The 26,190-nt window shown below is 43.7% G+C and overlaps 1 protein-coding gene across 2 annotated transcripts in view; it reads left to right on the top strand.

The window, feature by feature from the left end:
• Positions 1-26,190, top strand: part of VCPKMT (valosin containing protein lysine methyltransferase) — a 60,011-nt gene that overhangs the window by 23,925 nt on the left and 9,896 nt on the right. Inside the window, exons 5-6 of one of the 2 annotated variants that reach the window (XR_013600868.1) lie at positions 12,335-12,440; positions 15,719-15,897. Coding sequence is in view for 1 of the 2 variants with exons in the window: in XM_078659713.1 (XP_078515839.1) it covers positions 12,335-12,439 (105 nt within the window). In the remaining variant the exon portion in view is untranslated. The remainder of the gene's footprint in view (positions 1-12,334; positions 12,441-15,718; positions 15,898-26,190) is intronic. The other variant, XM_078659713.1, reaches the window with a different exon arrangement.

Raw genomic sequence — 26,190 nt, 5'->3', positions numbered from 1 at the left:
TAAGAGTTAGCAACACTTATAAGCAGCCGCGGGCCGTGGAGGGAGTTACGGTGAGGCAGGGAGGCGGGGAGGGGGAGAAGCAGGGTGGAGAATACAAGTACACATATTATCAGTAGCAAAATTACCAGCATAGTTACTAGTACATAAAAAGCGAATGGTGACAGTATGTTAACATGTTGTAAATGAATAAGAGTTAGCAACACTTATAAGCAGCCGCGGGCCGTGGAGGGAGTTACGGTGGGGCAGGGAGGCGGGGAGGGGGAGGGGCAAGGTAGAGAGGGCTCCACCCTGCTTCTCCCCCTCCCCGCCTCCCTGCCCCATCGTAACTCCCTCCACGGCCCGCGGCTGCTTATATCTCACCCTCCCTAATACACATATTATATTATTTGCTAAGAAGGTCTCTTTGTGTTGGTTTAGGGCGTGCCCATACTTTAGTGTCTTAGATTTGAAGGAATCACATCAGCATACACCAGCTCTCTCTTCATGTGAACCGCACCAACTGTTGTGTATGTGTGTTCGGCAAAGCAATATAAAACCCGCCTCATGCCCAGAATTGGCAGAAGTTGCACTTATGTTATGAGTATGAAGTCGTGGAGATCAGACCTCATAACAATTCTGTATCGTGTTGTTCTTGAAACTTTAGCACTCGCTGTACAGATATAGTTTAACAAGTAAAGCAGATAGTAGACCAATAACATATTATTCTCATGTAAACCACGATGAACTACTAGGTGGAAAGCTAAAGCAACAACTAAGTGTCGTGTGCAGAAGTTGCAAAAAAGGAAAAATGGCGTTTAAACCGGTAATGAGCCCATGCTAACTTAACACGGTGTAAAGATATCCAGGACCTAGATGACACCTCCTCATGATCCGGAAACGAACTGAATAAGATAATAGAAGTGCCATCTCATGAGAGCAGATTGCAAGTTTATATGTGGACGGTCCGCAAGGTAAAGCATTAAAAACTAGGAACATTTAATGCTAAAGAAAAATAAAACAGCCAAGTACTTTATCGAGTCTTAAGCCAATAGGCAAGGTAAATAATAAAAACTTGACAAATAAGTCAATGAATTGTCAATGAAATGCTAGTACTCAGCATATCAAACATGAAAAAGGTCTATGACATAACTGTGTATGCAAAATAAGCTGCAACAGCCTCCAATAGGAAGTCACCGTCTTCATCCGGAAACAGTTCAGCCATCCAATTTAAAAGCGGAAAAGAACATACGTGCTCTCCCAGCACCGGATCCTCTATCACCATCAGAGGACAGCTCGGTGGGTTTTCAAGAAAGCTCTGTTCCAAGAAAGACTGTGCTGCCGCCAGTAAATTCCAGGGACCAAGTAGTCCATGCATCAATGCCACAGCCATAATCCTTTCGCCAGGACAAACCAACTCGTGAGTAATGATAGGAGTCATCAGCTGATTAAAGTCGACGTCAGGAGAAACCGGTCCGCAGAGACACAAATCAATGGCCCAATCGAAATCACAGGTCAGGCAGTGAAATACAGGCTGGACACAGGTGAAGTAGGAGAACCGAAAAGATAATCCATATGCCGTGCTTAATATCGCCAACGGCATTGTGCCATAATATTCTAGCATGCGATTGCGGAACAGTGTCAGCAGCTGCAGGGTCGGAGGTTGCATAGGAGGGACATCCATATTTAAAAATGTAAAAAAGCACAAGAGCGTCCGCTGGTAATGCAAGTAAAAATGCCAATCCACGAACCAGAGTGCAGAAAATACAATGAAAGGAAGCAGGGATGACTCCAAAGATTTTCTCAAATGAAGTCACGAGACCACTGGTAACAACTTTAAAAAAGTGCACCAGGGACTTTGTGGAGGATGCGTTAAAGATAGTCGGAAACATGTTGCTGAAATTGAAAGGCAAATGTTAATTGAAAAAGGTTTTGCACCTCTGTATGGGTGTTCGCTATGTGAAGTACGAAAGTTTCACGGGCCGAACTCAAGGCCACCTCTCTCTGAGACAAAAGAGCTCTTATTCTTGCCATGCCGTTGAAACGTGTCTCAAGGTTGGTATTTGTGGCCAGATTGAAAACTCCCTATGTTCATGTGTGGGAGGAAATAGAACATTTCTGCAGCAAATAACCCGTTCACTTACTGTTACGATAAAAGGAATACTTTTAATTAACTCAGAACAATCTTCATTATTGAGCATCAAATAACTACCATTTTCCAACAACTTGAACGTGGGGATGATAGCAGGAACTGGCGTGCCTTGCAACACGCAAGCCATATTTGGTCGGTGTTTGTTGCATGAACCGTGTAAATGTATGTGCCTACACATTAGTGAATGATCTGGCGTCTCAGTGCATTCCTCTCCATTCAGATAAACTTCTTGATCATCTTTGAAACATCTGTATGTGTATGGAAGCGACCAGACCTCATGAAGAAAAGCACTACCTAAAGGTTCATAACGACCTATTGGTATATATTTCATACAATTTGAAAACTTATATAAAGCAAAAGGCAGCGTTATTAAACCGTGGATAAGGCATGTTGCCAAAAAACCCGCAATCCTCTGCTGATGATGTCACTGAGCATGTCATGAATGATGTAATATGTGACATCATCAGCAGTGGATTACGGGTAATGGTATCTCTAGTTTACTCCCTTATAGCTGTCTTTCTTTTAACATAAGTGTCTGTTTCCTTCCCTTATACTTACTGTTTTTGGGTCGCTTCCGGTTCGCGTACCCGCGAGCGAACTGGGAAGCGAACTAAGAGAAATAGAGGTTGGCACAGTTCCAAATATTGTACCAATTTTTTAATAACGGGGAGGTAGTTCTGAAAAGAACTTTTTTTTTTTATTTTTCTGAACATTTTTTTACTGTTTTTGAATTTTTCGGAACAGTTTTATATTTTTTTGGGTTTTTCTTGGAGGGGGCAATGAAAACGATTCATTGTAAAGGGCTCAACAGGAGCAACAAAACAAAAAAAAGAAGTATTTATTATTTTGGGCGTTTCGGACAAACTTGCATATGATAGTCAATAGCTCTGTTGATCAGAGTGATGCTTTTTTCTCCGTAGGAAATGAATCCATCGCAAAATGCGCAGATGTGTTTTACATCACCAAATCTCATTTGTATATTTGGCACCATCTCCCTGCCCTCTGGTCCCGTTACTTCCGGTACAACAGATCTTCTGGCCATAATAGGGAGATTATCTAGGTCGTTCCGAAACTGTGCAGCACTGTAGTTGTTAGGATGCCACCTAGTCATATGGCGATGCATTGTGTAGTTTCCGAAACTGTATTTTTTGTCGGTCCCTCTGGACAGTCTATCTTGACATATAAGGCAAGTTACGTATCTTGCATTTACTTTTTTCTGACCTTTGGGAATTTAAAAAAATTGCCAAATGAAGTTTTCTTTCCGGTGAGACGTCCTGGGCTGCTCAGGCAAAAACTGCCTCTCTTCGTGCTCGTCCTCCTGTTCCTCTTCTTCTTCTTCTTGTTGAATTACAACTTGAGCAGGTGGTCCACTCTTCCTTGGATGTGGTGGAGGTGGTGGGGAAGCACCAGCTGAAGCTACTAAAGAAGCCATTGCTCAGTGATCACAAAGGGTCTTTCTCTCACAATGATGAAAGTCAGAGTGAGGAAAGAAGGAGGGATTTTCATCATTTGGGAAAAACAAGAGTTCTCAACCAATCAAAAGTGTTCATTTTAGATTATATGACCTAGTCTTACATCATTAGGAAACCAAAAGTGAAATGAACCAATGAAAAGTGTTATTACCAAGTCACATGACTTGCTGTGTTTACGTTAAGCGCTTTGCAGGGCCTCCCGGTTTGCTTCCAGAAACCTGCGCTTTGCGACTCGCTTCGCGTACCAGTTCGCTAACGTAGCACGTCATATGACGTATCACGCGACAACGTGAAACGTCATGCGGACGGGAGGCGTCACGATGTTGTTTTCTAACGCGGCACTTGCGGTAAAGAAACGTTTACCGGCTCGCGGTCTATTTCGCGGCATCAAGGTCAGCTAACGGGAAGCTTCCCGATTCGCGAAGCGGGAACGAAGAAAAAAAAATATTTAAAAAAAAAATTATTCATAAACATATAAAATATATTTTGGGATTTAAAGAAGAATACATTTTACAGCTACAGATATTAGCTGTTAAAAAACCATAGGTTATAGACCATATATAGTTAGGAATTAGCATTTACAAAACCTTGAAAATTCACTGAAAAAACCATAGGTTATAGACCATATATAGTTAGGAATTAGCATTTAGAAAACCTTATTTTACTCACACAAAACCATTGAAATTCCATATATAGTTAGTTGCACTAACTATATATCGCGCACCCGCAATCCACTGCTGATCATGTCACATATTACATCATTCATGACATGGTCAGTGACATCACTGATGACATCACTGATGACATCTCAAATGACATCACTGATGACAACATCCAGTGACTGTATGTTTCTGTAAAGTTAAAATATGTCTTAGATATTGAAGAATGAGTGGATGTATAAGTGTCTGGATGAAGGATTTAGTAGGTGCGTGACTGACTGTATGAGTGAGTGATTAAATGTGTCTCACTGAATGCATGGGTTAGTGACTAAACTTTCTTAATTTGTGCATCATTATGTCTGTTGTGATGTAAACTGCTGCATGTGTTGATCATTAGCTATACGAGAGGCTATATGTGTTATTAATTGGTTGCCCAAGTATTTCTATGGGAGATTGTTTGTGTGGGGGTGGCTGGGAGGTGTGTGACTCTGTGCATAGATGTGTGAGCAGTTGATTCACTAGGTGTATGAGTTCAAGAGTGCATGTGGAAAAAGCTACATGGGCGGTTGACTGTGTGCATGAGTGTATTGATGAGTGAATGGATATCTCAATGCTACATGTCATAGTAAGTACATATGTAAAACACAGTACATGTGAGAGTTGGCATATATAAATAACTGTGCATGAGAGCCACTGAATGTGTGAGTGGCTGTATGGATCATTGTGAACTTGTATCAGGGATTGTATAAGAGAGTAAATATGTGTTAGTATATGTTTGAATAAGTAAGGTGTGTATAACTGTATAGTTGAGGAAATGGAGGTGAGATTGTTTCTTTGCATGACTGACTAGGTGTGTGAGTAACTCCATGGATGAGTGACAGTGTGTGAGTGTCTGTATACACTGAGTGTATCTAAGGTTATATTAGAGTCTGAAGAGGTTTATCGTATTAGCACAAGAATGATGTCAAATGAGATGTCATCAGTGATGTCATCAGTGATGTCATTTGAGATGTCATCAGTGATGTCATCAGTGATGTCACTGACCATGTCATGAATGATGTAATATGTGACATCATCAGCAGTGGATTGCGGGTGCGCGATATATAGTTAGTGCAACTAACTATATATGGAATTTCAATGGTTTTGTGTGAGTAAAATAAGGTTTTCTAAATGCTAATTCCTAACTATATATGGTCTATAACCTATGGTTTTTTCAGTGAATTTTCAAGGTTTTGTAAATGCTAATTCCTAACTATATATGGTCTATAACCTATGGTTTTTTCTGTGAATATAGATATATATAGATATATATATATATATATATATGTGTATATATATATATGTGTATATATATATATATATATATATATATATATATATATATGTATATGTGTATGTGCGAGCACTAATAACACACTTGCAAGTAAGCAAATGCAACTGTTAAATATATGGAATAAAATAAAAGCAAATAATGACAATACTGGATGTCCACTGCAAGAAATAAGCACTGTTAAATGCAAGTAATCAGACACAAGGAATTGAAGGAAAGTATGAAAAGATATATACATTGAATACATCAGATGATTACAACCACTGACGACTTGAATGTGCACACAGACACACTCCCACATCACAATGCCAATAATTAGAGAAAATACATCACCGGCTGCAATAACTTCATCTTAGCCCACACCAGACTGGATGATTCATAGCCGAGGACAAGAGACTCAGCAAGCCGGGAACTGTCACACTGAATAAAACGCATCTATCCCTTCAGGTCAAAACAAAATCCCACTTTTAAAGTCAACAGACTCCAGTTTTATAATCTCAATGCACTAGAAGTTTCAGAGAAGACTTCCTCTGCGCCAAGGAATCTTACTGGAGTTGACCGATCTCCCACAAGTATTCCAAAGGCAAAGGAGTTCTCATGTATTCTTCTGCTCTCCCACAGATTCCAGCCCCTTATCTTAGTGAAGCTTAAGAAAGTAGAAAACCTCTCCAAAAGTACAGAAAACAATCTTGAACTTGGATTACCTAACCAACGTGAGTGATCTGGGGACCTGGTTGTGTGTTCACAGCTCAAGCTAGACAGTCAGAATTCAAGAAGGCACAAGAGCATGTCAAAGCCAATAGTACAAACTTCATAAAACTTCCCAATATGCAACATAATGCACATTTGGGCACCACTGCCTATAACACTACACTCTTAAGACAGAGAAGTACGTTCCACACCTTTTTCTCTCTCATGCTTTCAAACGCACATCCCACACTTTCTGTTCCTGGCAAGACTGTAAAAAGCAAACACTCCCACTCTGAAGATTCAAGGAGACACGAAATGCATAGGGCAAAGTGGATTGGAACACATAGAATCAATTAAAACAATGGTAGTCAAAGGTCATCACATTCTTCCAGTACATGGGAGTGACTCTGGCTCTACAAAGGCATAAGCCGAAACGCGTTGGCTTCCGTGTTGGGTGTTGCGGCTATATAAGTGTGGCTGGATCACCTGAAAGGGATGATCATTATGAAGATATATATATATATATATCTCAAAAGAGTTGCCCCACTGAAGCAGTCACACACGAGGGGGTTAACCACACAGCTGCCACAGGCGGTTGCAACACAGCGCTCCTGTCGCGCTTCCTCTTATGAAGCCAAATGCGTTTCGAGTTTAACAACCCTTGATCACTGGCAGGCAATTCATTTCAATAGTGCACGGACTAAGCAGATCGTTTTCAGGACCCCACTTGGGGAGTGAACGTTTGAGCCTAGCAGCATGATTCAAACTACAAGTACCAGCATGCTACGGCGCCCACTGGGGCGGGGCTTTTCATTAAAATAAATCGGTTCTTTAAATTCCGCCTCCTTTGTTCAGCTAGCCAGTGATCAAGAGCATAATGCTTGAAACGCGTATGGCAAAAGGGAAGCCTGCTACCTGATTTGAATCTGTGCAACCTGGGGTGAAAGTGCAGATACCTTCCGTGTGTGGCGATTCCTCTTGGGGCAACTCGTGTGTTTGATATATAGTGGCTGGTCCGGCCACGGAAAAGCCCCACCGCTTGCCAAGGCGGGTCTGGAGTGCTCGGCGAATGGAGCGCTCGCATGAACGGAAAGGCGCCAGCCCCACAGTGTAATACTTGCCAGTGGAGGACAGTTTGGCGAGGATTCTCACCCTCACGGGTATGACATTTTTGAACTGAGGCTGTGGAACCCACTTGGGGAGTGAACGTTTGAGCCTAGCAGCATGATTCAAACTACAATTACCAGCATGCTACGGCGCCCACTGGGGCGGGGCTTATCATTAAAATAAATTGCTTCTTTAAATTCCGCCTCCTTTGTTCAAAAAGAAAGAGTATCAATAGACCAGCATTATAGTGCGTGTAAAGCACTGTGATCTTGTTCATCTTATTGCACAACAGATCATATTGATGTGTGCTCGCGCCTTTTAAAACGCGATGATTAAGTACCAACATAATTATGTCTCATTGCTGCGCAACTAACAAGAAAAGTCTTTTGTCAAAATTACCTTGATAACCTCCAAGCCCCAGTGGGCAACAGTAAAATATTATACGTCCATGGAACCCATCACAGATATCAAGCCCCAGTGGGCATTATAAGATATCTATTGATACTCTTTCGGTTACCTGGCAAAGACGACCTTAACCAATAGCGCAACAGTATATTTAATGAGCCAATGGAATCCATGCTTTCTAAATAACAATATGCTCGATACACAAAGTAATGTTTGACCGTTGGTGGTATCACGGTTTAAAATTAAATTAACATGCTGGTGCATTCTTTATGTTCCCACAATGACAAGGTATAAATCTACGTAATTTACAACATATTATGAATTTACATGTAATGTTAAAACTGTGATGAAATTTACTATTATTATTTCATGAATAACATAAGATGATGAAACCAAGAGTTACTAAGAAATATTACACCAGAAACTTGTAAGAATTCTTGTTATGCCTTGAATCTTAACCTATGACATCATGTCTGCCGCTTTTCCTTGTTTACACATGTGCACGAATCACACTATGGGTGTTTGGTATTGGAGCAAATATATATACATATATATATATATATATATATATATATATATATATATATATATATATATATATATATAATTTATATTCACTGAAAAAAACCACAGGTTTCAGGGACATAGTTAGGCTGACGCTTCACTCGTACAAAACCAGTGAAATTCAGCCGTTCTAGTTAGCTGCTAACTATAATTCGCGCCCCCCACAATGCACTGGTGATGACGTCACATATTACATCACTCATGACATGGTCAGTGACATCACTGATGACATCTCAAATGAGATCCCCCAAGCAGCAATGCTGCCCGGGGGATGAAGTCCACATTAGTCCGGAAGGTCCTCCAGACACAAGGGGACCTCATCTCCCCACCACCAGTGCACCAAGAGGCGCGTTTGCGGAGTGGTGTAAAAAGGGCCGTGGTCTCCCACAACCTCTCAGCACTCCCACTGTGTGGGGCTTACCCGAGGTAACAGGTGGGTTAGTTGGCCCCTAGGAACCCTCTGCATCGAAGGGGGTGCGTTTGCAGAGTAGTAGACAAAGGGAGCGGGGCCTCTGCCGAGTTGCCGATTTTAATGTTTTTATTTTAGGAAGGGGGCTGTGTGGCCTTCTTCGCTTGCCCTTGACCATTTATGGCCTGGGGACTCTATCCCCTGGGGCCAGAGCAATTTTTTGTTTTTGTAATAAAATGGTGGGCCGCATGGCCCCCCTCCCGAGGCCGATTTTGTCCCAAGGGACCCCACCCCCCGGGGCACGGCCATTAAAAAAAAAAAAAAAAAAAAATATATATATATATATATATATATATATATATATATATATATATATATATATATATATATATATATATATATATATATATATATATATATATATATATATATATATATATATATATATATATATATATATATATATATATATATATATATATATATATATATATATATATATATATATATATATATATATATATATATATATATATATATATATATATATATATATATATATATATTTATATTGCTGCACACTTTTCGTATCCCGAAAAAGAAAGGCCGGCACGCTGGTATCCAGTTGCAAAATTTTTAATCACCAAACCCCCCTCACCCCTTACAGACGCGTTTCGCCTTCACAGGCTTCGTCAGTGTTACACTGACGAAGCCTGTGAAGGCGAAACGCGTCTGTAAGGGGTGAGGGGGGTTTGGTGATTAAAAATTTTGCAACTGGATACCAGCGTGCCGGCCTTTCTTTTTCGGGATACGAAAAGTGTGCAGCAATATTGAAGCGTCTCACCAACGCTGGCGTCTTTGGCACCCGGGAAGCAGTGGAGCGACGGCGGTGATTAGAAACCGTGCCTCAAAAAAAAAAAAAAAAAAAAAAAAAAAAAAAAAAAAAATATATATATATATATATATATATGTGTATATATATATGTGTATATATGTATATATATATATATGTGTATATATATATATATATATATATATATATGTGTATATATATATTTTTTTTTATTTATTTATTTATTTCATGGGAGAGCCGCCTCCGTCCTCCTGGACCATTTTTTGGCCCTGTGGACCCCATCCCCTAGGGGGCTGGCCATATAATTTTTTATTTCAAGGGAGGAGGGCCGAGAGCCCCCCTCCCCAGGCTGATTTTGGCCCCATGGACCCCATCCCCTGGGGCCTGGCCATTTTTTTTTTTTTAAAGGAGCGGCCCCCATCCGAACCATTTTCCGCCTTGGGGGACCGATCACCCGGGGCATGGCCAGATGGTCGCTGAACCGCAGGGTGAGCCTGAAGCCCCCTGCTGTCGCAGCCGGCTCCCGTCTCCTGTGGGAGCTGGCTTGGTTTTTTACCCCAAAGGGAGCTACTGAGATGCTCTCACTTGTTCAAAGTGGAGTACTTGTTTGCTATAGGATCACGGGAGATCATTGCCCCCGAGACCTGGCCCACCCGGGGGCCTAGTTATACAAAGCGCAGGAGACATTTGTTTTTACATTTTCTGCTGGATTCGTGGACCCAACGCGATTCCTGCCCAAAAAAAGATAAATGCTTTTATTTGGCCCTGGCGGTCATTGTGGGACCCCCTCAGCAGGCCTAGGGTGTCAGGGTGTTTCTACCCTGCCCCCTTTTATTGTTTATAAATTCAAGAAAAGCAACAGGTCGCATTTCGAATCCTAGTACAAGCAATATGATCAGTTATATTTGCAGCTCGAATGCGGAAACGTACAACGGAACAAAACAGTCAGGAAGCAGTATGCTCTCGTTCAGTGTTGGACAGCAACTCTTGATAAAAACTGGTTCACAGGTTCAGTGTAACAATATGGCACATGATATAGTTAGTACAGAGGCCCATTTATGAGCAGGTCACAGATATCAAACTAACGCATCTTTCCAATGCATCAACGCGCCATCACATCCTTTTCTGCACAGCCTCAGCTAATGTAGCCCTTAAGCTTCTGCAACGATTGGGGAGGGGGCGCTTTCCTCTTGCCGTGCTTTCAGTCCAAAAAGGGCTCCCATATATTTTTTGGTCAAGTGGCCATAGGCATTAGTTCCCAATAGGTTGTCAGCTGAGTGCGACTAAAAGTGACGTCTTGTATCCACACCTTGCTAGTGGGAGCACGTTTATCCCTCCATTTATAGCTACTCATTGTTTGGCAAGCAAGAGCAGCATGGCGTTTCATTTACGATTCTCCGGTTTAGTATCTTTGACATGCCAGAGTAAGCCTATGAGCGGCTGAAGTTCGCTAGGGGTCCCCAAAATCTCCTGTGTTTTGTTAAATATGTCTGCCCAAAAGGCTGCTTTAAGTGGGCAATACCAGGACATCTGCAGGAAGGTGACAGAGGCAGAGCCACACCTCCAGCAGGTGTCGTCAGGCCTGTTCCCCATACGATGCAACTGGGAGGGAGTTCTATAGTACTTGTGTATATATTTGAAATATGTAGTATCCTGGGTTGCTATTAATTATGCTGTGCCATTGGAACCCTGCTTGAGTGATGTAAAATGGAATGTTGGGAGTGGGAACTCACAGTTGGAGAAGGGCTGAACACCTAGCTGGGTGCTCCTGGTGGGGCTTATATCTACCGTACTACAAAGCTGTAACCAACCTGAATAAATCCTCCTGAAATACTACTACCAGCGTGGACTTGGTTACTACATATGTATTAGCCTAAGCTTGTGATTTGGTGAGAGCATTAATAGTTGACTGCAACAAAAGTCCCAAATATCATCCATTATCTAAATGAGTGGGCTGTTTTTAAGTTTTCAGTAACAGACCTGAGGTGACGGCTATTTTGCAATAGAAAAAGCACTGAGAGGCAACATAAAAATTTCAATGCACAAATGCATAGAACATCAATCAATCCAGACTCTGTAAAAAGTGATCCTTTAATGGATTCTTGGACCACTCGTGGTGTAAGATGATGGAACAATACAGCCAACGCGTTTCGCCCTAGATGGGGCTTCCTCAGGACAATTGTCAGAACGCTCCAATCCTATAATGGTCACTGAAGTCCCAGGATCATTATATCATAATACTCCAAATTCATATGGCATAATTCCATTGATACAAATATCCACAAGGAAACACTTTCAGTTTATTCTCCCACTTTGGTACAGAATCCACAGTCGCTTAAATCACGGCGCAAACTGTTCAATATGCATAATGCATTCCAAATAACAAATTCTTCTGTTCACTATGATAGGTGACAATCCTAAGGGTAAATCGCGTATTCCGCAAGCATTACTGCATTTCAGCTCCTGTAAGGTATTCCAGGCATTCATGAGCCGTGTTCCTTTGCGTGGGCATGCAGACTCCGCCTGTGCATATTTCTAAAGTAAAAGACCGACTTCAATTTTATTTGAATATTTTTCAAATGACAACTGTTGCACTGCAAACTGTGATTTTAGGTCTATAGCGTTTGTTGCATGTCTGGACTGTGCGTCTCATACTAATTATGTTTGTGAGTTTATGTAAACTAGACCGATAACTCAGTCATCTCCGTTTATATTAGCTTCTGCAGGTGGATTTCGAATGGGAGGCAGTTCCTCTGGATAAGCAAGATGAAGAGTATCGAAGTGAAGACATTCACATTTTATGCATCCACAAAAAAGTTTAAGGTAGTATGGAATATGTATATACTTTCATGGTGTACTATGCGATATGTGAGATGACGTTGGCTAATCAGGTGTCTGCATAAGGCTTACCAAAGGGAATAGGGGACATTGTGAAATTGGTATTGCTGTTTTACTAACAAGGGGAGGGCCTTTTTTTAACTGTCCTGAGGGATTGAGATGTTAAGGATTTCCCATTTTTCTCTACTTACTCTAAAACCATCAGGCCCTTCATCTTCTCTAACACGGCTGGGATTGGAGATTTTGGGTAGGAGTATCAATGTGACCGTATTAGCACACAGGCTGATCTTAGGCTCGGTCACATCAAATCGTATGCCCGTGATGAGTGTACGCTTCCAAATTTGAGCTTTACAGGGCTTGATCGCTAAAGCAGGAGATCGGGGATCAGCCCTGCATAGTCTTTCTTTGTAAGAACACTGCCATAGAGACCCCCATTGACTCTGATGTACTCTTCTGGTTCATGATAATACACCATGATTCTCCTTACCATAGGAGGAACAATCCCACTCTATGGAGCACCGTCTCTAGGTTTTCCCAGCTCGCCCTATCAGAATGCTTTTTCTGCATCCAGCCCCATAAGGAGAGCAGGGATCCCTTTCCTTCTTGCTTTTTCAACTAAGTGGGGTTCTTAAGGATGTTGCCCAGCATTTGTCTTCCTGCTCAGTGTCCTTTCTCATTTTGGCCAAGTTCTCAGTTAAGAACTTCTGATATTTCACCTTTTAGCTCCAAGAGGCACAACTTGATCCGTTTCAGGAAGGGCATCAGTTGTTGTGTCTGTTAGTAAGGATTGTGATGAATGTTTTAGCATCCAACTTTAGCTAGGTTATGGGTCTGTAAAATGTTCTCTCTTTCATTGTGTATTATAATGCCTCCTGCATTGAACCTGTGCCTGCTATAAGATGGGCTTACAAATTGTACAAGTTGGACAGTGGGCCAAGAGGCTAGAGCTAAACATCAATTGAGCGATAAGGCCTCTTGGGCCTGGGCCCGTGTTTGTATACCCGAAGGGCTTGTTGGGGCTCACAGTGTTTGTGAAGCTCCTCGACCCGATCAGCTGGTATTCTTAACATCTGTAGGGACACAAGGTATTCATTGAACTTGGGGCGATTGCTCCATCCCCCCTTGTAAAGCTTCTGGTAAAAGGCAGAGTAGAAATCCCTCTTTGCCTTGTCATTTCGCCCTGGCATTTCTGGATTGATTACTGCATGCTTTGCCTCTTTGTTACTGGAGTTTCGGATCCAGAAACTTACCTGCTTTATTGTCATGCTTGTTAAAATGTTGTCTCTGTTGTAGGAGAGCAAGCTTTACTCTGTTAGTCCTCAGTACTGTAGTTGGCCAAATGTTTGGCCTTTAAGTCTGTACTTACGCTTCTGTCCCTGCTGTGCTTCTTTGAGTTCTTCAATGGGGTATTCTGCTAGGAGTATATTCTCTGTTGGCCCACACCCTTCCAAATTGTTTTGGATCGTTTGTGTAAGTTTGTATGTTTGTCAGGGGTGTCGTGAACGCCCACCATCCCTGCCGCTTTAGCAGCTGCAACAGGGATGGTTTTTTTGTGGGCCTCTCTTTTCTGCAACTCAGCAGATAAAAGCTTATAATTAACACAAGAAGGATGGGCTTCTGGAAAAGGGAAAGTAGGATGAACAAGTGGATGCACGAGTGGATGAAAGGAAGGGAGGTGAAAAGATGATTGAGTCAGTGAAAGGATGGATGGATGGGTGAATTAAAGGATGAGTAGGAAGAAGGATGGACGGGTGGGTAAAAGGTTGGGTGGGTGGGTGAAAGGATAGGTGGATGTAAGGATAGAGGATTGGTGAAAGGAGGAGTGAGTGAAAGGATGCAGATGAGTGGCTAAAAAGATGGGTGGGTGAGAGGCTGGGTAGGTGAAAGAATGAGTGGGTTAGACGATGTGCAGATGGGTGGTGGAAAAGCTGGCAGAGTGAATGGAAATCTGAGAGGATATAAGAGTATGACTGAAAGGATGGCAGAGTCGTTGGAAGTCTTAAGAGAATGGATGGGTGAGTGAAAGGATGGTAGAGCGAATGGGATACTCAGAGGATGCCTGGATGGCAACGTAAATGGAAATCTGGGAGGATGAATGGACACAATCAATTGATGGATGAATGGTTTTATTGATTGGCTAAGTCAAATGATGGATGTTTGGGTGAATGGATGGATTCATGCATAGATGATGGATGGGTGGCTGAAAAGGCGGATGGATAGGTGGCTGAATGAAATGTTTAAAGATGAAATGATTGAAGGAATGGATGGATAGAATAGTGAAAGATAGATGGATGGATGATAGAATGTAAATGTGAAATGGTGGATATCGAACAGGTAGATGGAAGGGTGAAAGGATGAATGGTTAGCTGCTTGAGGATAGCTGCTTGGATGAAAGGGAGCTCTTCTAGAGAGGTTGAGGCTCACTTGCTTCGCTTGTTTGGTGCCCCCAGAGCTTTGGTTCCAAGTGAGGGGTATATTAATTTTCTGGCTACTCCCTTGATATGTAATGTTGTGTAGTTCCTATAAAACCTATATAGAATCTGCGCGATTAGACATCATACACTGTAGGATTGGTGTCGGACTGATTCTAAACACCCCACCTGGTATGTTGGCCTGTATACCAGCTAGCTCACAGTGCCACTAGAAACTCCTCTTATCAGGGCGAGAATAGTTCTTAGCAACTATCGAACATGACAACCCTGATCCCTCGGGACCCTGGAAACCGTGTACTACTTTTCGCTCAGACACTTGTGCTCACTTAGTCTTCAGAGAGATACATAGAATAAACGGTATGGACGTTTTTCAATAAGTATTTATTTAACAGTCGTTATTCTAGTGTGAAACAGGTGTGCTAAAACAACCAGTAACAGATATAAATGATTTGAAGCACCAAGAAAGTAAAAGGATAGTAGATTTCTACCATTTTGCTATAACCATCAATACAGGCAAGCATATAAAATACATGACAATAAAATGCGAACTCCTACGATGCTACCCTAACTAGATGTACCTAAGTTTACCTAGCAAGTATACAGGTGTTAAGCCAAGAATCCCTCTGTGATAAAGTCAACCCCATTACCTGAAGTGTGAGACTGTGGGACCCCGTCTTGGTCTCGAGTTGGACACCCTTCAAGGGTTGTTAGAACACTGCGAGCTGGAGTATCTACATGCAGAAACCTCAGCGTCTCACAACCGTGTGTCGGCAGGGAAATCCTGATCTCCTCTACTTGTCTCAGCAAGATGTGATGTTTTTATACCCAAAGGTCTCCCCGGGGGTTCTACCTTGCTGTGCCAGTTGTCGGACTTAGGATGACATCTGGAATGAACTTTATACAGGAGATGGTAGTCCTGCTGAGTTTCCAAGAATCCTCCTGCATAATGTATGAGGCTTTTACCAGTGAAAATCCTGCGTTCTGTGTGCAGTGTCGTATCCAGGTAAAAGGTCAGTCCCCAAGAACCGTTATGTGTGTAATGTAGGGGAGGGTATAGGGGAAAGGTTACAATGTTACCTGAGCCTATATTGGGGTACCTACCTGGAATATAACAGTATGTTGGGTATCTCTGAATATCTTGGCTCATTTACAATACTCTGTTGTCTGGGTGCCCCAGCTCTCCCATTTCATTAGGGAATGGGCGTGGTCTGACTTGGATATCACCACTATGTCGACTCCTTATATTTTGAGAAGTGGAGTTTAGGATGCAAATATGAAGTTGATTTTAATGCAGTATTTATGTGTCTAGGCAAATGAGTATAATCTTTAGCTGCAGAGTTAAATTGTTGACAACTGTTTATAAACCCTTGTTCTGTCTGTATCTTTACATGTGTCTATGCATGTGGTGCTGTTACCAGACAATACCAGGGTCCCAAACTAAGTTCCTCCCAGGACTAATACCCCCTGTCGTCCGCCAGTTACTCTCAAATTACAGTGCCCATAAAGGACTATTGTGAAACATGTATAGCTTGTGCATTTAGCAAAGTGTAAGTTCCTCCCTGTATGTCATATGTAGCCTGTCTATCTGTTCTCTCGTGATCATTCAACAAGCAACAATTGGGTTCCGCCTTCATAGTATGGGCTCGCTTGTCTCGGGCGATGCCCAGAACTGGAGTGTTTGATTGGCTCAGATGCTCCATCCATCACCACCCCCTTTCGTACTGCTTTGTTCGCCATAAGTCGGCAGGGTATACTCAGACATGAGTCCCTTGCTCACTTTGCCACTGGTTTCAAGCAAGCCTAGCTGAAGACGGCTGTAATGCCAGAAACCGGTCCTAGGAACCTTCCTTCCGGTCCAGGGAAGGCATGGCTTGGCAGTTCGGGCTGGACTGTTCCCATGAGGCACAGGGTCAGACTGATTTGCATATGGCCATGTCTGAACTGGGGTGGCAGAGTGGGCTAAAGAACGGTGATGGATTAAACCCAGATCTGTTGACTGGGTGTGAGTGTTTGATTGGTTCAGATGCTCCGTCCATCACCACCCCCTTTTGTACCGCTCCGAACTGGAACTCAACGCCCCAAGTTCATTCTAAAAGGGTAACTACGAGTTGAGTGGACCACCTAGAGGGAAAAAAGTGCCATCAATTTAAAAGGTCTTGAATGTCCCAATGTGAAGGTGACCACCCAATGTAAAAAACTTTGCAAACCATTGATAGTAATCTTGCGGTTCACTAGGATCAGTGGCTGTTTATGAGAGAAACTCCTCACACCACTGAGGAGCCCATACCAGTGATAATGGGAGGGTCTACACATGTCACTTCAGCATTAACCTGAATCTTTCAGCTTCTGCCTTGACTGACATTCAACCTGTTCTACCGCAAGTCCTCACCTCCTTCTCAGGTCATGTAAATGTAAATGTTTTTGTACTTGTATAGCGCACAGCTACCCGCAGTGGGTTTCCCGGCGCTTGTACGAATACCGCAAGGGAACCCTTCCTGGCTTTCCCTGTGAAGTGTCCACTCCTGGGCACCCCCATGGTGCAGACCAGGCATCCCTCGCGTTGTGGGGGCTGTTGTGGAGACTAAGCAAGCTATTGCCCAGAGTTGCAGCGTGGGACCCATGATCAGAACAGGCACTGAGGCGAGAATATCCGGTCACGGAATTAATGAGCCCGAGACCCGCCGAGGTGGGAATCGAACCCTGGTCCCTGGCCAGAGCTCTGCATTGAGGTCTGCCTGCTCTAACCATTGAGCCACACTTCTCCACTTCTCATGGTGCATTAAACTCCTCAACTGGAGCAATGGGTGATTCTACTGTAACTTAGCTGCAGACTGCACCTGCGGCCTGTCCTGGTCACACAGGCGTGCATAGTTAATGGAATTTAACGTTCAAGGCCTCTTGGTTTAAATATAGTATGAATGAGTCTACAAATACCCCATACGCAGCTTACATTAAGTAATAAGGCGATTGATTTTCACTTTATCAGTCAGCCGTGTACTCATTTTTTTACATTAAAACAGTGATAAGTTACAGAGACCTAGAATGTTTTGATTGACATTGAATGCTAGAATACCAAGACTAATCGGTTGACTTTTTGGTACCTCCCGTTTGATAGTGTTTGTTAGTCATGCAGGTTTTAATGTAGTATTCCATCCTGACTGCAGGTGGCAGTACTGAACTGGCGTACTCATGCAGTTCTTCTTGCCATAGAAAAACTCAACAACTAGGACTGGCTGCACTGTTGTTGGACAGATAATTTAGAAAAAGTGTGCCAACTGGCAGCCCTTACGTGTGCAGAGAGGTGCATCAGCACATGCACACTTTAAATGTTTTTATTTTTCTCCTACTTTTTTTAAGGGTAGATTTACACGTTTCCAGTGTGGGAATGGCACTGCAAATTGTTTAAGAATACCAGCAAAATTCCTACAATTTTAGTACTTCATTACCTTTGCAAGGTCTGTCTTAAAAACCTGTGCTGGTCTATCCTTGCCAATACGGATTGAAATGTAGGACTGTGACGCCATGTAGTAAGTGAAATCTGTTGTAAGGAACACAAAAAGCTATGTGAATTAAGGCCCATTGTTTATATCTAGCTTCTCTGTATGTCAGACAGATGGTAAACCTGTCTTGCGTTTGCTGTAATGAATCCATCCCTGGTAACTATAATAACCTCTAAACCAGGTGATGAACCACACATTCGTCTTGGTGTCTCTGTAAGCCCCCCTGTGGGCCTTCCTTATGTTTATTGGATCATGGAGGAGATCTGTATCAGTGAATTAACACTCGCTGCTGACATCTGCTACGACTGCAAGTCACCAGTTTAAGTCCCAGTGAGGCTAACTCAGCCTTACAACCTTCTCTGGATGACAATTTGAGATCCAGCAATACTGAATTTACAGGACCTAAAACAGAAGTGCAGAATGAAGAGCTTCACAAGAAAGGATGATAATTATTGTAGGGTTTATTTCAACGTGCAAAAATTTGAGACTTCAGGTTTTTCAGGAGATATGTCACTGAAAAGCGCAGTATCTAGCGCCGTGGCTGTTTTCACATGTTAAGCTCTTGCATGTCATGGCTTGAGAATGTTGGAAGCTCCATCATGTACCACCGACGAAAAGAAAACCTCCTTGGAGAAATTCGACAGGCGACCTGCTAGATTGGTTTCTGGGCCATTATTTAACTGGTGTCATGCTGCTTTGATCACTTTGATGCCGATTGCTGCTTTTTTGGGCCCAGAAGAGTGAGTGGGAACCTTGTGCTGCCCCTGGAGAATGAGCGGGGTGGGTGTTTGTGGGTCACGTGTCTCCGATGAGGATGTTTCAGTCGTCTCTCCCAAGTGCCTGGATTGTGGCTGCCTGCGTCGCCCGTAGGCTGACAAGTTAGGCAGGCAGCAGCTTATGCTGCATGTCCCCTGCCAGGTCGCATATGGTCTGGTACTTGCCGAGTCCCCTATTTGTCTTTTGTAACTGCAGCCCTTGTACGGATGGGGTCACCCTCCCTCCTTCAAGGCAATCAATCAGACCACACCAATTTTTACTCTTTGGAATAGGGGGAGTTACCCCCCGGCCGTATTTTATTACAAAATTAAACCTTGTTTATTCATATTATGTACAATTATGCAGAAAGTCCGGATACATTGTTAGACAGCTGGTGTAAAGTGGCTAACCTTAAACTCTAATACACATGACACTCCTACCGTAAATCTAACAATGCATATATTCACTTTCTGCGTGTCCCCTCTAGAGCCTACGGCAAGGTCAATGACTGGCAGCCTCTAGATCCCAGTAAACTACAACTTACTCCGCCGGAGTAGGCTTGTGCTGGGGGTACAGCTTATCAGACGGATATTCTCCCCCGACGCCCTGTACCTTACACTCCATAAACGGGGGCTGCCAAATTCGGCATACTTGCGCCTTGATGCGCATGCGAGGGTGGCGACAGGCCCACTGGGAAGACTGTCTCGCCCCCGCATCCCGACAGCCTACCTACCGGCTGTCACTGCGCCTGGAGTTACATGGTTCTGACCGCTAAGGACCGAGACAATGCTTACCAATCATGACCTTACCGCCACAGGACAGCATAGTTGCCCGATAATCCGTTCTCCCCCTCAGCCCACTAGGAAGGTCATGCCCTGCGACTCGCCCCTACTGAAATCAAGTGACCCTTCGCCTTAGGCGATATGGGCCATTACCACCTAGGCGCAAGACCCGGATTGGAGGTGGACCCTGCATGGCACTCCGTGCCTCCTGCCCTGTCCCTGAAACTGTTCTCAACCCTAACTTTATGCACCCTGGCCTCGTGACACTGCAGGGACAATAAAATTAGAACGTCCATCAATGTATTGCCCTATTGACAGGCTAAGACTTGCACTACTGCACTTGATACTATGCTACGGTGTACTGACGCAAAAGATTTCTCCTTGAGTCACAGGGCAAAGAAAATCGCAAACTTACGCTACTGCACGAGATACTATGTAACAGTGTACTGATGCAAACCAGGGTCTTGGGTGATTAGCGCTCCTAGCCTTAAGGTAAGAGGTAACACTTACGCTACTGCACATGATACTATGTAACCGTGTACTGACGCAAAAGATTTCTCCCTGAGTCACAGGGCAAAGAAAATTGCAAACTTACGCTACTGCACGCGATACTATGTAACAGTGTACTGATGCAAACCAGCGTTTTGGATGGCGCAAAGCCCTGACTCTTGAACTGCAAGACAGTGAAGCGTAACATCGCCATGTACCAGAAGTGGCCCTGACAATTTGCTGACATTGTGGTATGGGTAAATTCACAGGTGTCATCTTTATGGATTCACCATACATTAAAGGAACCGAAAACACCGATGATTAGCGCTCTTAGCCTCAAGATAGGAGCTAACCCTTACGCTACTGCATTTTTTCATGATACTATGTAACAGTGTACTGATGCTAAAGATTTCTCCCTGAGTCACAGGGCAAAGAAAATTGCAAACTTACGCTACTGCCCGCGATGCTATGCAACGGTGTACTGATGCAAACCAGCGTCTTGGATGGCGCAACACCCCTGACTCCTGAAAGACAGCGAAGCATAACACATCGCCACGTAGCAGAAGTGTCCCTGACAATTTGCTGACGTCGCTGTATGGGTCACATCACAGGTGTCGCCATTATGGATCCACCATACATAAAGGAGCAGAACACAGATTATTAGCGGGGGCATAGGTACAGTAATATAAAAAAGGGTCATCAAATGCAGAAGTGTTTGGGCACATGGGCACAAAGGGTGCCATGGACATGTAATGCATACGCGCTAAAGGGGGTGAGCAGGGGTTATCTTTGGAGTGTAACTTCTTTGCCCTAACTAGAGTGGTGGTTTCTGCCTAACTTTGGTGCAAGCCTCAGCCACCCAGAAATCCCAAGATTGGCATCAAAGACTTGGGATATATTTACGTGATATTACAATGGCTAGTGATGTCTTCACGTGACGCCAATAGTAAGCAATCATGTTTCATTCTGAGAAAACGCCCAAGTTTTGTCCATTCCGTGGAAAATAGTGGGCACTCCATGGATGCGTAGCATTGCGTTCTTACTCCATGAAGTAAGTTCTACCCCAAACTATGGCATGAAATTAGCGCAAGCAGGGATATATTCGCTTCCGCAAGGGGCATAGCTCCGGTTGCATTAAGCGAAGAACATTGAAATCATCTTTCAATTAAAAAAGTGCCTAGCATAGCGCCAGCTGTTTTAAGTGTGGAACATTGGAATCATACTTCCAATTAAAAGCGCCTAGCATAGCACCCATCTCATTAAGGGAGGAACACCCAAATCAACAAATCCAATTAAGAGCGCCTAGTATAACACCAGTTGTATTACACGAAGAACATTGAAATACGATTTTCAGCGACTTTGAGAGTGCTAAGCAGAGTACCAGTTTCATTACATGAGAGCATTGCATTTGTGTTTTTCAATGAGGGCGCTTAGAGTAGCACTAGTTGCGTTACCTGCGGAACATTGAAATCAGACATTCTAATGAGAGCGCTTAGTGTAGCAACAGTCGCGTTAGCTACTGAACATTGACATCTGACCACTCGCGGACCATGTAACTGGGGCCAGCCTCCAGCCATCACAAGATCTGCGCCAAATCGTACAGTGTGCGTTCCGACTGTTATCTTATACCATTTTGTTTCGACCAGCATGGTCACAAATGGCAACCCATATATCAGAACCTCAGTTTGCTACCCATAAACAGCCATCTAGCTGGGTGAAATTCTAATTTCCTTGTTTTTAGTTATTAGTTACTCTCGGCATTCCGATTAGTGTAAGAGTGCATTGGCTCATTCCAGAGCTGGCTAACATTCGCCTAGTTCAAATAGGATATTATGTTGAGAGCACTTAGCATAACCCAATCGCATTATATGAGGACACATTCATATTTGTTAGTACGGGGAGATTAAGTGGTCCCCTACCTTACCCCTGCGTATCATGCGATGCATTCGTGCTAAGATGGACATGATAATACGTTGTAACCACCCATGTGCTAACATCTATGTGGTACTACCCAGAAACGACCCTGTGGTAACATCACTGCAGCCACTTCCCTGTGGCAACAGCCACTTTGATAACACACGGTAATACTCACAGTAACCACTACTTGTTACCCCCATGTGGTAAAACACAGTCAGTCATGCGGTAACACCTACGTGGTAACACGGTCACAGGCATGTAACATGGTCACAGCTACGCGGTCACCCACGCGGTAACACCTGGCCAGTCATGCGGTCACACCTACATGGTAACACACGGTCAGTCACATGGTAACACCAAGTCACGTGGTAACAAGTTCACAGTCGCGCGGTAACACCTAAGCATTAACACGGTCGCGCGGTAACACCTAAGCATTAACACGGTCGCGCGGTAACACCTACGCAGTAACACGGTCGCACGGTAACACTTATGCTGCGGTAAACTTCAAAATGGTAAACACCCACGCAGTAAACACCCATGTGGTAAACATCTGGCCACAGTTATGCGGTCACACCTATGTGGTAACATGATCAAAGTCATGCGATAACACATTCCCGCGCTAACACCTTCGTGGTAACACAAAGTCAGGCGCTAACACCTACATGGTAACACAGTCACGTGCTAACACCTACGCTGTAACACGTTGATAGTCACGCGGTAACACCTATGCGGTAACACGGTCAGTCACGTGGTAACACCCGCACAATAACACGGTCACGCGGTGACATGCCAAAACAAACCATATAGGGCATATAACTATCAATAATACCCAACTCAACGGCCAATAAAACTTGACCCATTTTGCAACGATGCAAACTGTGGCGTGAACGGTGTGACTTTATTACTATTGACATTGAACAACTTTGCGTGACATCCAACAGGTGCGCATTGCAAAAGACTACACTTGAATGTGGCGCACTTTGATCTATGAGCATGGCGTCTCTTATTTGTGATCGTTACTTGAAAGGCTTGCGACACAGCTGATTTAAATGGCTCAGACTAAAATTAGGCTATCGCGTGCTCCCTGCTACGACCTAGGCGTTGGCAACACACACAACCAGAGGCATGCTCTGCTGCAAACCATCGTCTGCTAGCAAGCTTGAAAATAGTACCCACAGTGAAACACCAACACACACAACCAGAGGCGGGCGCTGCCGCCGCAACAGGCAGGTATAAATAGTAACAGCACACACAACCAGAGGCACGCTCTGCTGCAGTGACCATCTGCTAGCATGCTTGAAAATAGTAACACACAGTGAAACACAAACAGGACTTCACCTGAATGTGGCGCACTTTGATCTAGGAGCGTGGTGTCTGAAAGGCTTGCGAACAAGCTGATTTAAATGGCAGACTAAAATTAGGAATAATCGATAGAACAAACCACACCTTAGCAGTTGTAGCCAGGCTTAGAGCGCTCGTTCCTCTCAACACCGGTGGGCTATTTTCATTAATAAGAGCAGTTCCGTGATTGGCACATTTAATTTCCAGTATTACTTATCACATGCCATATGAGAGTTATGATACGTCTGTACAAATGTTAGACGCTAACTGGCACGAATTATATTTAGCACTACTGGAAAATTAAAACATTCAGTGACTAGAAAAAAGGGGGACTGCCAATGCAGTTTACTTGGGATTGCACTGGGAGTGCTGCAGGAATACTATGTCATACATTTGCCTCGGGGAAATTATTTGCCGCAATTTGTGGTTTTAAACTGGGACATTTACTGCCTGATTGAGAATGTTCCTGGGGACAATGTGTGGACTCGCTTTTTCACAACAACATTCTACACATTAACTTGTTTTCCCCATGCAAATTCCTTCCGCTTATAAATAGAACAAATTTTAGTAGGAAACTAGTGCCGGACTGTCTTTTCCAGGGATAATAAACCATGGCACATATCTGTGCACAGATTTCCTTTAAACATTCACTCTAAGGGTAACTGGAAACCATTTAGAGATTAACTCAAATTCCATTACTTTATCATTTTGCTTGCATATGCAGCCAAAATAAACCACACAAGTGATTTGTACAGAATCACAGTATGTTTGAGCCGTTGTCGAGACTCGAACCCTGTTGCCCGGTTTCATAGTCCGGTGATTTAACCTTTACACCACTAAGAATGCTTTAATAAACGCAAAATCTGCATGATCAGTACGCCGAGGTGCTGATGGTTAGTACCAATGCCCATAAATCTCACTGTGCAACTGCGCTACAGGCAGAGCGCTCTTACTCTGCAGTATACATACGTTCTAGTGGGTTACCACTTCAGGCAACGAAACAGAGGGTTTCAGGTGAATGGATTGCTAATTATCTGTTATGTTCTGCAGGAGCATTTATCATTACCTCCTCGTCCTGTCTTCCTCGCCACAGTAATATACATATGAGCCTCCGGCTCCACACAGAACTCCAAGTAAAATAAAAGAGCAGCGCTCTAGTCTCTCCGCATACCTTTATGTCCCATTACCGCCTCCAGATTGGGGGTGGGGGTTCTGTTTCGTTTGCCTCCTCTGTTTTGACTGCTGGGGTGCCTTAAGAGGTTGTCCATTTTTTGGGTTGTTATGCCTCTGTATATTAAAATATGTTTTCGCTGCACGGATGGTGTGGTCTGTTTTCCTTACATGAAGCTGATTGCTTTGGTATCGGCTCATATGTATATTACTGTGGCGAGGAAGACAGGACGAGGAGGTAATGCCCCGGTTACTTACCGGTAATCTTCATTACTCCGAGTCCATGTCTTCCTCGCCACAGTATTGTTTCCCTTCCCTCCCGGCCCTGGTGGTGGCTTCATGTCTGCGGCTTGGTTTTTCAGGCTGGGCTGGTTGGTATGTATCCTTTTATAGGATTGGATGAAGCCTCTGGGGCCATATTGGAGGAGGGAGGGGAGACTAGAGCGCTGCTCTTTTATTTTACTTGGAGTTCTGTGTGGAGCCGGAGGCTCATATGTATATTACTGTGGCGAGGAAGACATGGACTCGGAGTAATGAAGATTACCGGTAAGTAACCGGGGCATTCCCGCCTCGACCGCTACCAGAAAATTAGCTCAAAATAAATATTGTGCGCACTATGGGGATAGAACCCACAACCATGGCGTTATGAGCACCACACACTACTCTACTGAGGCAACGAAATCGCGCACACCTGCAAAGCATGCCCGGGGAAGTTTATCCAATTATCCACCCCACTGTGCAACTGCAGCCTTTCGTAGGGCAAAACGATGTACGAATCAGAGGGTTTCATGTGAATGGATTGCTAATTATTGTTATGTTCAGCGGGAGCATTTTTCCTTCGCCCCACTAAATAAACGCTGCGGGAGCATTCATCATTCGCCCATCGATAGCACAAGTAAAAAATTGTGCTCACTATGGGGATAGAACCCACAACCATGGCGTTATGAGCACCACACTCTACTCTACTGAGGCCACAATCGCGCACATGTGCAAGCATGGCCGGAGAAATTAACCCAATTATCCACCTCCACTGGGTAACTGCAGCCTTCCGCAGGGCCAAACGATATGCCACGGGGGGCCGCCGCGACGAACGCTGCTCCAACGTTGCTAATAGGCTGCCAAGTGCTAAGTGACGGTGGCAGAGTCCACGAACCGCTTGCTTCAACTTTGGTCCCCGTACAGCGATCTATGCTGCATGCCGAAATTGCACATTTTACTCTTTTTCAATTATTTTATGCATTGGTTGGTTTTTAAATAATTCAGCACACATTTTGCACGCTGCGAAATATCACGCGTGTTATCTAATCTGAAGCATCATCGTGTTGAGCTTCTCCCTACCTGAATCGCA

This window comes from Lissotriton helveticus, chromosome 9 (genome assembly GCF_964261635.1).
Source record: "Lissotriton helveticus chromosome 9, aLisHel1.1, whole genome shotgun sequence".
NCBI classification, from domain to species: Eukaryota; Metazoa; Chordata; class Amphibia; order Caudata; family Salamandridae; genus Lissotriton; species Lissotriton helveticus.
The sequence above is the reverse complement of the archived record's forward strand: the minus strand, read 5'-3'. Positions and strand labels throughout refer to the sequence as shown.